The following is a 14,681-nucleotide window of genomic DNA, read 5'->3' as shown; positions in this document are numbered from 1 at the left end:
ACGTGCATGTGACGAATTCGGACGGCACGTCACTATCAGCGTTGTGGTTGTTTGTGTTCTCTACAAGAACCTGATAGTCAATTGTTCGAGAAAAATATTGATTCGGACTTTTGGCTACTTAACTATGGGCGCAGGACAGTGAACAAAATAATAAAAGCGACAATGTGAATATTTGACCCCATACTTATGATGTGTTACCTGTATCAAAAAAGTCAAAAGTGGTCTTTAAGCAAAATATGGTAATTTGGCCGAATCAGTTGAACATTTTTTTTCAGATTTAAAGAGACATGCATCAATAACGTTATATTACCTCAATCCTATACATTGGTAACTTCACTTAGATACAACCGTCACGCTTCCATACCAAGCTAATTAGCGTTACTATGTGTGTGGTATGGAAGCATAAACCTGCCCTTTTGATTTGTGAGTTATGACTATTGACTTGCGACTTTTGACTTGTTACTTTTGACTTTAGACTTGTGAATTACTTTTTTGACATAATTTGTTTTGACTGATTCTTTGAATAATATTTGTTTATATAATTGATCATAAAACGAAATAGCATTTTGTGTTTGATTGTTTTCATTTATGTAATTCTAGTTATTTGTTCTAACAAAAAATGTTTGATTTATCCCATGTGTGTTAGTACCGGTACTTTTCAGTTCAAAGTTTGGTGCACATTGTTTTAAGTTTGTTTGAATGCGCTTTGTTGATAACTTGTATTGTGCCATTTGCTGTGTCACGTTTAGTTAATATTTTCTATAGTTAGGCTGTCTGCAACAGTAAACAGGAGGCATATTACGTTAGATAATGTCTGTCCTATTTGTCTGCATTTATATCCTGACCAATCATGCACCAAACTGCTACTTTCAACACTTTAAAGTTTGTATGGCATTAGCTTAAAGTAAATGATAACATTTGACCTCACTGTGACCTTGACCCAATCCGGACTTAACCTTGACTCAAATCAGACTTAAACTTGACCCAATTTAAGCTAAACCATGACTCAATCCAGACTTTACATTGACTTAACCAAATCCAGACTTAACCATTACCAGATCAAGACTTAAAATTGACCAAATCCAGACCCTGACCCATTTCAAACTAAGCCTTGACCCAATCCAGACCTAACATTGAGCCTATCCAGGCTTAATCTTGACCCAGTCCAGATTTAACCTCGACCCAATCCAGACTTAAGATTGACCCAAGCCAGACTTAATATTTACCCAATCAAGACTTTACATTGAACTGATTCAGACTTAACTTTGACCAAATGCAGACTTAACATTGACACGATCAAGACTGTACATTTACCTGATCCAGACTTAACCTTGACCAAATACAGACTTAACATTGACCCAATCCAGACTTGACTTTGACCCAATGTAGACTTAACCATGAATCAGTTCAGACTAAACATTGACCCAATCCAAACTTAACCAGGACCAAATGTAGACTTGACATTGACCCAATCCAGATTTAAAATTGACCCGATTTTGATTTAACCAGACCAAATTCAGACTTAACCATGACTCAATTGAGACTTAACCTTGACCCAATCTAGTCAAATATTTGAGGCAAATAAGTTACTTAACTGCTGCCCAAGTCCAAATTTGAAATGTGTTTTAGGTTTGATCTGTGAGATTTAAAATGTCATACGTCTTGCTTTGTTTATGTGTTCCTTTTGGTTTCAAAAATAAATTTAAAATATTTGAGGTCTTTTGCTCTGCATCCAGAACACGAAACACCTTTACATACATCTCATATAGGAAGTCGCGTCCAACTACTGCCCATGATGTTGTGTCAACATGACACAAACAATTGCACCACAATTTGACAATAGGCCTCTGGGGCCCTAGCCTTAGAAAGAGGGACCTTGGTGTTGCGTGCAATTCTTGCTAGGCTTTTTTAAATATCCCATCATCATGTACTCTGCAAAAACATGTTTTGGAAAAAAGGACCTTTGTCCTCTTAGTGCAACATTGACCTTGAAGCGAGAAATCTGTGTGATGCTCAAGACACATCATCTGGTAGAAGTGAACATTTTTGCCATGTTATATGAAAATCCTATCATTACTGATTTACTAATATTCGAGACACGATACACTACATTACAATTTGACCTTTGACCTCTAAGAGTGACATTGACCTCGGACCTTCAATCTTGTGAGTAAATTCACTTTCACGAGTTCTACCACGCCCAATTTTATTTTTAAAAGTCAAAAGGTCAAGGTCACTGTGACAACAAGGGCAAAGTCTTTAAACAAGAATTTTATCTGTGCGCTTTGGCCTAAAACTTTCATCTTTTCTTATAACGATTATTTTCCTTAAAAATTCTGCTTTACTGTAACATGTACTACATTCCGTATTCTCCAACCATTGTTCGATAGTGCCCAAGTTTTAGGCACATAAAACAACGCCTTGAAAATGGGCGAACATTCATGCAATTGTGTATTTTCAATACGCAAAAATCAAATAAATGTATCAAAGTCTTAATTGTCAATGAGATCAGCATGATTGAAATATTTATTGCGAATACATGTATAAGTATAAGTACGCTAATACTATAACGTTCAGCCATTTTATTGAATTTGAGACGATGACATTAACAAATGTTGTGTATATCAACATAAGAATAATATCATAATTTTACAGAAAAGAAATAAATCACTGTCATTTTATATGACGATAGTCCGTATGAGTTCCGTAGAAAAAGGCTGCCGCTGTTTATCTTCCTATCATGTTCTCACAGGAGTATCGGTTTCTCAACTGGATGGCAGACCGTTGGGTGCAGGCAGTATCAGCGTCATGTGGCATTTGCAAACCCGGTTTCAGGAGTTGAGCCAATTCTTTAAAAATTCGTTGAAGCAAATTACGTCTTGAGTATCAACATTTGTGCCGAAATCTTGGCTATCAAATAGATCTGGTAAATGGAACATTACGTCAGGTTTTCCATAATTGAGCTCGTTATTCTTTTGGGTCTAATCGTTTGATTTTTCCAATTTTGAGCAATTCGATCAAGGTGTGTTTGAATTAGCAAAATTTTGAAATATTCAATAATAAGTTCAGATTTCTGATTCAAAGTTTTCTTTGGCAAATAAGTTGGTACAACACATATAACCACGTCAAAAAGCGCAAAAACTATTTATAGTATGAGCCCAATCTTCATTTCGATTGCCGTTAAGAGTCAATATCTGAAAAAATAAAACATAAAAATAATGTGAACAGTCAGGATAATGTATGAACATTACAACATGATTACTGGTATTTTATGTTCTTGCATTGTGTCAATGAATATTTTAAATGAACTGTTGATAAATTTTGTGTGTTTCAATCTTGAACCCGCATGTCATGGGTTTGCTTTGGAATATATTTAGGACTGATAGTGCAGAAGGGTTGATGCTTATAGACACTCTCTTGAATATCTTACAGGATAGGTGTTTATTTCTTGACAAGTGAAAAACCAGCTAGCCCAAACCTAGCAGAGTTCAAAACCGGACTACCAACAAATCCTCCAATCACAAGTAAAATGTGTAAACCACTCAGTCATTCTGCTACCCAGATCTTTGTTTTTGGGCGACACTGTTCGCAACATAATTAATGGGAATATATATTGAAAAGTCCATCGACCCTCAAATGTATCAAGTGGTTTATAAATATAGCGAATAATGACATCTTTCACAATCGTCATTGAAATAATAAATGTTAAGAGAATCTACACGTGAGAGGGCTTTGTATAACACTTACATTTTGAATACGACATCACAGTCGCTAATACGAGATGCTCAGCAGCCTTCCAGTCGCAGCTAACTAAGATGATAAGAATATGCTTTAAGAAGAGACTATGTTAGAAAGTACCTTAAGTTAATAAGAAAACTGTTATAGAATATAAAGCGTTTTTGTCTGCCATATTTCATTCAAAAAAACTCTCCGAATTATGTCACAAGTAACAAGTCGAAAGTCAAAAGTCGAAAGTCAAAAGTCACAAGTCGAAAGTCATAACTCACAACTCAAAAGGGCAGGTTTATGCTTCCATAGTGTGGCGCTCTAGAAAGTTACATTCGGATAAAGTGAAGTGATTCGGAATATCTGACGCGACCCGAGATGCATACATGTATTACTACATAGGCTAACGTTGTTTATTTATTGAATTTCTTTGTAAAACTAGTATTGCACGTTCTAAAAAACTCGGATTGTGTAAATTAAGTAGTTAATATTTTTATAAATAGCGCATGGTAACGATTTTATAATACATGTATTATTTCCCATGCGTTTTTTGACGCATATATAATCGAACAAAAAATCATAGACTTTATATCTATATATATAACACAACATTGGGAGTAATTTAATTTCTTTTATTTAGCAAAATATATTGTATACAAGTTTTTATGAAATACAAAAAATCTGATCCTGGTAAGCTAAATATTGCTTTGAAGTATTATTTTGGTGAAAACTGATCACAAATTTATATTTCCTCAAGATATTAAGATAATTTCCAAAACTACTTTAAATCATGGTTAAATAACTAAACGCCAAATCATGAGCAACCCTGAATATTAAAATGACACTACACATAATTTAAGAGTTAACTTAATGTATGCAAGTACTGTAAAATAAAAAAAATATTAAAGGGGCAGTACTGTAAAATCGAAATACCAATAAAACCATCCGAAATAGTGGGATAGACAAGGTAACATATTTTGAACGATGTGATGCGACTAGTTGTACATGTGAAAATCGTTTTACCGTATATTCGAAGTATTAAAGAGGGGTAGGTGTAAGATACAGAGCGTAAAGTCAGATGTTTAAGGTACTTACTAAATAATAGTAGGTACCTTATATTTATTCGGGGTTCCATCCACATGAACATTTGGGTTCAAACTAAATATAGACTTTCAAACCAAATGGTATTAATGCGAATTCTTATTTTGAGTAGGTATCACGTACTTTACGTCGAAAGGAGATAAAACCTAAACCGTCAGTCAGTGTTCTCGTTACATTTTGTGCAGGATATTGTCATGAATATTTTAATTGTATTATGCATTGCGGGAATGTCGAATAACACGTTTATATTTTACTTTATCTTAACCGCCTTTAAAGACGTTCATATAGAAAAAACAGCCATACAACGCATAATTCACAAAATCTGCAAGATGTATTGGTGGATAATAAAACACTGTTGTACATGTTTGCATTCCCTAAAATAAAACGTTTTTTTTATACAATCGCTAGAACACAGGCTGTGTCAGTTTAATATAGTCTACTTCGCGTCATTTCGTTCAAATATTGAGGCACGGGCGAAGGCGAAGAACGATGCTAGATAGACCCACAGTTTGATGGTACATCAAGCTCGGGATAGCTGCAAATTTATACGAAATTTTGTTTTATAACATTAAATTAAATGACTTTTAAGATCTATCTTCAGCTTATACATGTTTTCGACGGCATTTATATCACCGTGGTAAATTTCATTTAAAACGCAACTTGTAAAGATGTTATCAAAACTTAAATGATGTGAAAAGCGCTACCCGGCTACTGCACACTAAACTACTGAACTGAAACCACTCGGATTCGTGAATTGACACTTAAACAGTTCTTCCTTGTAGTTCAGTGTTTTTTTTATAGCAGCTGATGAGGTAACAACCACCGTCATTAAGTCTTTGTACGTTGTTCTCGTACACGAGAAGTAAAAATGTATTGCCTAGCTAAAGTATTGACATCAATTACATACAAAAACAGGTAAAAATGCCAAAATATGAACATTGTAATTCAAGGATTTATGTTATTTTGTCTTGTACAAAATAGGTAAAAACATTTAATGGTACTTGTTCAAATATATGCGATTTAAAAACAAATAAAATACAAACAAATCCACTGATAAACATAAACGGACAAATCCTTAAAATATGTGGAATAACCTGAAAGTATTATAATAGAACGACGAATATCAAGGAAACAAGTTATACATGTTCTACCTTTATCGGGATTCGAATCCAGGATCTTTGGAAGCAAGATCTAACGTGCTAAAATTGGGTGATTCAGGCGTTTTCATTTATCAGCGAATCTTAAACTATGCTATTAATACACGTATTTTTAAAATTTTCGATAAAAAGCGTTGCACACGTAATAACATGGTTAAGATTGCTCTAAGTCCGGAAGGTAACTTCGGTTGTTTGAATGAAATTAGAATACGTGTTATTTTACCAATCCGTGAACAAGTCTCTTTAATTAAAACATACATGGCATATAACCTGTGGAGCATTCAGATGAATATGCAATAATTGGTCTTGCATGGTTGTTTTCAGTTGAACACTGTGTATTTAGATGAACATTGAGATAGTATTAAGACGATTTGATTTATTGAATATTTTATTTGAATATGATTTTGAAAACATGACTGTACACAGAATGAAATAAAGTTATGAGAACGTAATCAAAATTGAATGCTCACATTATCATTGTTTGGACTTATCGATTCAGCGCTGCAATCAGACCCCGTTGAATATAAATAGTTTCAACATACCTCTTAAATTTTAACGTCCAATTTCATGCTATTTATTAAAATACTTATTTGTGCAGATGTGTTACTCAATAACTAACAACTTCAGTTCCGTTAGTACGTTGATAATGCAATAGGATGGGTACGATCTAAGCAAATATTCATAGAAAATAATTAAATTAAAATAAAACGAACAAGGGACAAAATTGTCACAAAACCATGTTTTCAATTTGAAAAAAAAAGTCTGATAAAGGGAGACAATTCAAAATGAGCATTGTTACCGATTGTTCCTAGTTACCCCCCTTGTCTAAAATTCAATCTTTTTGCAGTTGTGTCGACCTTGATTTCAATTTGAAAAAAAGTCTTATAAAGGGAGACAATTAAAAATGTGCATTGTTACTGATTTTTTCTAGTTACCCTTCTTGTGTCAAATTAAGTCGTGGCGACGTTAACCTTGGTGATATCGACGTAATTCTTTTGCATGACACACCGTCCAATGATTGTGAACAAATGTACCGAGCAGTTTTTAAATCTCACAATGAATGATATAGTTTTGGCCCGGACAAGATCATTTATGGCCATTGTTGACCTTTGAACTCAAAGTGTGACCTTGACGGTGCAGATAACGACGTAATTCTTCCACATGACACAACGTCCAATGATGGTGAACAAATGTGCCAAATGATTTTAAAATCTCACAATGAACGACATAGTTATGGCCCGGACAAGCTTGTTCCGACCGCACGCCCGCCCGCCCGCCGACATTCGCCAATCTTATAACCAGTTTGTTCCTTCTGAAAACCTGGTTAACAAAACGTGGATGTACTCCTAGAATAACAGCCAAGAATTACAACGAAACTTTTAGCATAAAAATGAGTTTTACATCTTGTATAACTTTAAAACACATTTCGTCGAAAGGTCAGTCATTAAATGGATACCTCGAACAACAGTTAAGAATAACTAGTACGAGTAAAGCCTAGAAAAGAGTTGCACATCTTGTATAACATAAAAAGAACTTCGTTAAAACACAGTCATGGAGTGGATACTTAGAATAACAGATAAGAATAACTTATGTCAGGAAAGCCAATGTCCGATGTCATTAAAGTTACATAGAAAATAATAAAAGTAAAAAAAAATATGTTTACACGTGGATGGATACTTAGAATAACAGTTAAGAATAATTTATACCAGGAAAGTCTAGTAAAGTGTTTTACATCTTTTAAAAACTTAAAAACACATTTCCTTGAAAACTCAATCATGCACGTACAATAGACATGTAGAGAACACTAATGGGAACCCTCATCATTATTTGGTTGAGTGTTTTGTAGATGACTCATGGACACAATTTATGTTTGTCCGACAACTAACATAAAGTATTTAAGTTTTCAATGTTTTATAAAAATAACTTGGTGACATAAAAACCGTTAATCTCCATTTGAAGTCTCGATTAATTATCCTTAATTTAATATTTTAATTATATAATCTTTATTTTGTGCTATTTTAAAACATAAGTTATACATTTGTACGTCGCCGTGTGATTCCCAAAGACTCCCAGACAATCTTATTAGTGCCTGGTCGTAACCTATTGACTTCCAAAAACAAAAGACAGATAGTCCCTGGTTGTAGACTAATGACTCCACGACTATATGGCTAGTACCAAGCTGTAGAAATGTGACTCAAAAAGACTTCCACACAGTCACACAGGTGCCTAGTCGTGGCCAGACAGTCTGCGTGTTTCCTTCCTAATTTTGAGACTTAGCCTATATATTACTAAAGACTCGAATACAATCTTGTTATTTCTTGGACTGAGCGTAGATATTAATCAAGACTCACATACAGTCTTGCTAGGTCTTGGACTTCGCTTAGTGATTTCTAAAAATTTACTTAAAGTCTTGCATGTTATTGGACAAGAATAGTAATTACTAGCCAGTCTGCAAGTCCTTGAAGTATGTTGTTTTCCACCGACTCACATACAGCTTTGATCCTGAGAGTAGTTTCGTGATTCCTTCAGCTTCTGGACGTTTCATATTAACACAAAGACTCTCAGACAGTCTGAGTTTTATCTCTTCGTAACCTAGTTCTTCAAACAGACTACAAGAAAGTCTTGTTAGTGACCGATCGTAACTTTATTATTCCCAAAGACTTCCAATGAGTAAGGATTGTCTCGAGTCGTAGCATAATATTTCCCAGAGAGCTTTCATTTCCGGATCAAATGTTTATTAATCGAAGACAATCTGGCAAGTTATTGGACTTATCATAGTGTTTAACAAAGATTCACAGACAGCCTTGATTGTTCCCGGGCGTCTTGCTAGTTCCTAGACGAAGCCTATGGAAAGCCAAAGATTCCAAAACAGTCTTGATAGATAATAATTATAGCATGTCTACTCCAAAAGACTGCCATACTGTCTGGCTATTAACTAGCTGTATTTTGTTACTCCAAAAATAGTCCAATGTAATCGGGTTATATCCTTTGTGTAGCTTTGGGAATCCCAAAGACTGTCTGGTTTGATAACTCCCACTCAAGACAGTGTGGGAAGTTTACCAGTATGGGAAGACTATCAATCAGTCTGGCCAGTTCCTTGACGAAGCCTATGGAATCCCAAACACTTCCAGACTGTCTGTGTAATGCGTAGCTAGCCTTGTAACTCCTTACGTCTCCCACACCCCGAGTAGGGAGCGAACCCACGAACTCCCGATCGCTTGGCGGACACCTCATCCACTACACCACCACGAACTCCCGATCGCTTGGCGGACACCTCATCCACTACACCACCACGAACTCCCGATCGCTTGGCGGACACCTCATCCACTACACCACCACGAACTCCCGATCGCTTGGCGGATACCTCATCCACTACACCACCGCGACCTCATCCACTACACCACCGCGACCTCATCCACTACACCACCGCGACCTCATCCACTACACCACCGCGACCTCATCCACTACACCACCGCCACCTCACAGACAGTCTTGTTAGTGTCTTGTCGCAGCCTAATGAAGACTCCCTCACATCATGGCTAGTGTTTCGAAGCTGCCAAGTGACTCCAAAAGACCATCGGACAGTCTAGCTAGTGTTTCGTAGCAGCCAAGTGACTCCCTAAGACGCTAAGACAATCTGGCTGGTGTGATGTCACAGCCAAGTCTTCCAAAAGTATCGCAGACAATCTGGCTTGTGTTTCGTCGCAGCTAAGTCTCACTCCAAAAGACTCACATACAGTCTAATTAGTGATTGATCGTATCCAAGTGACTCCCAAAGACTCCCAGACAGTTTGGCGAGTCCCTAGTCGTAGCACAAGCGCTAAAGTACAAGGTTGCAAGTGCCTTGTCGAACAATTGCGAAACCATAATACACCCAAACAGTCTGGCTTTTTTTTCTGGTCGTAGCCGTAAAACTCCAGCACAGTGTTGTTTTTTCCATTGCTGGTTGAAATCTAATGACTCAAAGAAACAATATAGTTTGTTTTTGGACGTAGCCTAGTGATCCCAATGACTCCCAGACAGCTAGCTTGTTCCTTTGCGTGGCCTGGTGACTCAATTTACCAATGTATTTGTATTTAATGCATGTTCCAAATGATATATTTCAGGATCAAATGACTTAAGATAAGGTTATGATAAATCATGATGGTCTTTGCTCTCCACTTGATTCACATGTGTAAGTTAATTTCTTTAAGAATGGTACAAATTATGTTTGTGTGTAAGTGTGTGTGTGCGTGCGTGCGCGCGCGCGCGCGTGTGTGTGTGTGTGCGCGCTTGCGTGTGTGCGTGCGTGTGTGTTTGTGCGTGCGTGCGTGCGCGTGCGTGCGTGCGTGTGTGTGTGTGTGTGTGTGTAAAAATATGAATCACAGTAGCCTAACTTGCTGAATTATTTTATGGTGCATATTGCACAAATGAGGAATTGTCTTTTGTCGGGACCTTTTTTGCCAAGTCGAAAACAATAAAATATAATTTAATCAATAGAAAGAAAAAAGTTTAAATAAAACTTTAATAACACGATCTATGTGATTAATAATAAAATATGTGTGAATGTACTACATTAAACATTTAATAAGGTGGATTGGAGTTCTACACGCACTCCTGGATCCACATACGGTAATATCCTTTCCTGAAAGTGCAAAAAGTCACTTAACCGAAAATTCAACACACAGGGTAGCAATAAATCTAGATTTCCAGCCTACGAAATGAGCCATACACGCCGTCTACGGACGCCACATCCGATGGTTTCTTGCTGAGATCCACACAGTACTTGCCGCTCCAGAGATCTTTGATGAACTGTCGTCTGCTTGGATCAAGTATCAACTTCTCGATATTATCTTCTGTAAGCAGAATAATACGTACAACGCATATACGACGAAACGTTGACATTTTGAACCTTATTGAAGTACGTAAGATGTCCGCCGGGTCCTCCATGTGCATTTATGTACGACACTTTCCAGTTTTGAGTACATATCATTATTCGCAAACTGAGAGGTTACATGAGGTGTTATCATAAGCAAAGCATGGTGCAGTGTATGATGCATATGATTTTTCAATTACAATTTATCTTACTGTTTAGTGTCAAACATTAATCCACTGCATAAGGCAAAAGGGACAAAAGGTTCTCACTCAGTTGATTCTGGACGAAGACAAACAAGGATTATAATAATGGAAAGATTAACAGCCATAGATTCCACTTTATTCTATAAATAGTTGGCGAAATCATGGTGAACTTTTCAAGTGCACAAATTATACAATAATTATTTTACACGTGTAAAATTGAGCCTTTCGACACTGATAAACGGCAGGTAACTTTCCACGCCATATCTACTAACCAGTTATGTTTTCTAGATTTCCCGCGCAATCTCCATCATAGTCGTCTGGCAAATACTCTTCCGGTAATAAAGACATGTCGATTGTTTTATACACAGACACCATACTGTGACCGTGCAGAAACACCTGAAGCATTTTGGTTAGAATGTTTACGTGAGTCCACTGACATGGGTCATGTTTTATTATTTGAAGAGCATCACAAATACAATCTAATTTAGCATTAACTAATGTTGTCATGAACCTTCAAGATAATAATGCCAAAATAATGGCTTACAAAATTTTGTTCCAGACAACATTATGTAGGGAGTTAGCCAGACTAAAAATTTAACGAGGTGTGTGTGTGGGGGGGGGGGGGGGGGGTCATTCCGTTTAGGATAAAGCCTTTCATTATTTGATATACAGGCAAAATAAATGGCCGACTACTGACAAAATATTAGCAAGAACTAACAAATACTACTTAACGATGTTATTATCTGCGGAAGACCAGAATAGTTAAATGAATTCTTATTTAAAGTAAAAATGTAAACTTTTTAATTTACTGGGATGAAAAAGGCCTTTTAATTCTATGCAACCAATGACAAGTTTCGTTAGTTTGATTAAATTGAAGTGTTCAAGCACGGTAGGTAATTAAACGACTTTTATCGGGTATATTATCATGCATTTCACTACTACGAAACAGCAAGCCTAAGACACATGCTTACTCTTTAAGATTCGTTTAGGCTGACCGTGTAACTTAGGCGGAAAAATAGCTTATTTTAGTTTTTTTTTTTTCATCAGTTCTGGATAAAAGAGAGAGAGAGCGTGGCCTACGCGTATGCGCATCTTCTCTGACAAGGCCGGACGGAGGAGGTGGAGGAGAACGTTGAAGATGGGACCCGTGTTGTAGTGGTGGAACTGACGGATGGAGACTGGTAAAGCTTTCTGAAAATCATAGCCTAATAAGATAGTGTCAATTTTCTTGATTCTTTACGGACATGGAAACTTTGTTTGATGCCGTATTCGTATCAGTACACATGTATATTGAATTGAAAATCGTACATACTTGATATTATTATTATTTTTATTTATTATTATCGTTATAAGTAGTATCATTGTTATTATTATTATTATTTGCCACTATAGCTTATATCAACCAACCTGAAAGTGTTGAGCGCGCTTGCGCATGTTCTCCGAGCCCCCGAACGTGATGTGCTTCATGGTGACAGCCCCGTAGTCCATGAGAAAGTTAGCACCGTTCACCTGTTACAGATACGTCTTAGTCCCAGAAGACGAACAATCCTAACTTTATTTGGCATTGTCACTGTCTTAGTTATTTGTATAACACGTTTGTTTTTTAAAAATGCAGACTAATATACGAAAAACAGTAGCAAAGTAAGTGACATGTAGGATCAAAGAAGAAGCAAAGAAAGAGTAATATAAGAGAGAGTAGGAACAAAGTATGAATAATTTAGGAACAAAGTATGAACACGGTAGAAGAGAATTTCGAGTAATTAAGGAGCAAAGCAGGAAGAAAGAAAAGGCAGAGCAGGAGTAATGTAGGAGAAAAAATGGAGTTAAGTATGCGAAATATAGAAGTAAACTAAGGAAAATGTAGGGTCCAAGTAGGAGTGATATTTTAAAAAAGTATGACAAAATAAGAGCAAATTAGGCGAACTATATGAGTCATTTAGGAGCAGATTTGGAACCAAGTATTAACAAATAAAACAGCAACGAAGTAGATAAGTAGGAAAAGATAGGAGCAAAGAAGAAGCAAACAAAAAACAACAACAGTAGCATTGAAGAAGGAACGAAATAGAAGTTATGTTGGAGTAAAGTTAAAGAAAAAAATGATTATTGTAGCAGCTACGTATGAGCAAAGAATAATAAAACTAGGAGCAAAGAAGGAACACAGTTAAGATAAAGTAAGAACAATGCAGGACAACAGACCAAAGTTCGAAAAAAGAAGGAGCAAAAGTATGAATAATGTAGGAGAAACATAGGAAAAACGTTGGAGTTAGGGCAATAGCAAAGCAAATAAGGGGTCACGTAAGAGAACAGTAGGAGACATGGATGAGCAAAGTAGAAATTCAGTAGTGGTACAGTTGGAGTAATTATTATGCGAAAGATAAGTACTGTTAGAGCAAAGAAGGAATAAAGTTTAAGTAATTTACCAGTAATATTGGAGAAAAAAAGAGTACTGTAGTCGAAAGGAAGGATCGCATTATACGTAACGGTTTAATTATTGAATACATGAGAGTTTTGATTGAAATTCTGCACCAGTCTTACTTGGAAGTGTTCGTCGCAGAACGCCAGGGAGTGGCAAACGCCGAGCACCGCCCGCTGGAAGTCTGCGTACTCGTAAGAGCGTCCGCTGGCGTCAAAGTGTTCTGAAAATGGGTTATAAAGTTAAAATTACTTGCCATTAAGCCGGTTTTCAGAATGATATTACGGACGATCGTATTTTTCGTTGCACAAAGTTGACTATTTGTTATGTGAAATACACCGTTATCTGTGTTTAGAGGATTAAAGCATCGGTTCACATAATATTTTGTATTTTTCAATGTCTCTAGATAGTCCATAAATAGTGAAAATCCTCAAAAAGATCATTGATATAGACACTTTCTGAGATCGGGATACTACTAAAATATACGCGCTTTACACGGCCCATTTTTACGATTCTATGGTAGAAAAAATCTAGCCGCTATACACCTATATTTAACTTAATTGTAATGACACTGCACTAGTGTTATTATGCGTAAGGTTACCATAGTTTCCAACGATAATTGTTCGACCTTTACTGTCCTTTTTTGGCAATGGAGTAAACACTCGACTGCAATGTAAAATTGTTTATGTAAGTTATTTGTACAGAAGGACTTATGTATTATTTTAGTAAAATATTTGCTAAACTTATATAAAATAGTCTACTAAAACCTGAAATACGAAACACTAATTACACACATTTGTAAAATTATTCCTCCATAAATGGAAACGTTTACAATTCAATAACGTGTGCATTGCTTATGTTATGACATGCTATAAAAAAAACTTTTTCGACACACACAGATTTTATTGGACATCACATTACTACAATAAAATTATTTAGGAGAATATTTAAATAACCGGGACCGTAAAATTTAATACGAATTTGCAAATTATAGACGGCGAGAGTTTCACAAAAACTGGGGTAACGCGAATCTCTTTAAATCTCGCAATTCTGAACAATGGAATTTTTAGGCAGTAAGCATACCTCTGTCTGAGAATTTGGAGAAATTTCGGGTCGCCGGGATCGTGACCGTTCAGGTAGCTCACAGAGTCGTTGAAAGTCGCCAGGAAGTTGACGAGGCGTTCCCGTGCGCTCAGCTGACTAAACTTGCAGATCCGGAGGAACGC

The 14,681-nt window shown here is 36.3% G+C and overlaps 1 protein-coding gene and 1 long non-coding RNA gene across 2 annotated transcripts in view; both read right to left on the bottom strand.

Annotated features, from left to right (window-relative positions):
• Positions 1-2,672: 2,672 nt before the first annotated feature.
• Positions 2,673-6,095, bottom strand: LOC127876890 (uncharacterized). Its single transcript, XR_008048133.1, has 3 exons — positions 5,979-6,095; positions 3,748-3,810; positions 2,673-3,194 (listed from the first exon to the last, which is right to left on the bottom strand). It is a non-coding gene; the product is annotated as an uncharacterized LOC127876890 (long non-coding RNA).
• Positions 6,096-10,474: 4,379 nt separating this feature from the next.
• The window catches only part of LOC127879678 (alpha-tocopherol transfer protein-like), an 8,414-nt gene continuing 4,207 nt past the window's right edge, over positions 10,475-14,681 (bottom strand). The window contains exons 3-9 of the mRNA XM_052426670.1: positions 14,539-14,681; positions 14,057-14,121; positions 13,578-13,678; positions 12,450-12,551; positions 12,123-12,233; positions 11,315-11,438; positions 10,475-10,819 (exon numbers count right to left, since the gene is read on the bottom strand). The exon at positions 14,539-14,681 is cut by the window's right edge and continues 17 nt beyond it. Coding sequence (XP_052282630.1) covers positions 10,665-10,819; positions 11,315-11,438; positions 12,123-12,233; positions 12,450-12,551; positions 13,578-13,678; positions 14,057-14,121; positions 14,539-14,681 — 801 coding nt within the window. The 3' untranslated portion in view covers positions 10,475-10,664. The remainder of the gene's footprint in view (positions 10,820-11,314; positions 11,439-12,122; positions 12,234-12,449; positions 12,552-13,577; positions 13,679-14,056; positions 14,122-14,538) is intronic.

This window comes from Dreissena polymorpha, chromosome 4 (genome assembly GCF_020536995.1).
Source record: "Dreissena polymorpha isolate Duluth1 chromosome 4, UMN_Dpol_1.0, whole genome shotgun sequence".
Classification (NCBI taxonomy): domain Eukaryota; kingdom Metazoa; phylum Mollusca; class Bivalvia; order Myida; family Dreissenidae; genus Dreissena; species Dreissena polymorpha.
The sequence above is the reverse complement of the archived record's forward strand: the minus strand, read 5'-3'. Positions and strand labels throughout refer to the sequence as shown.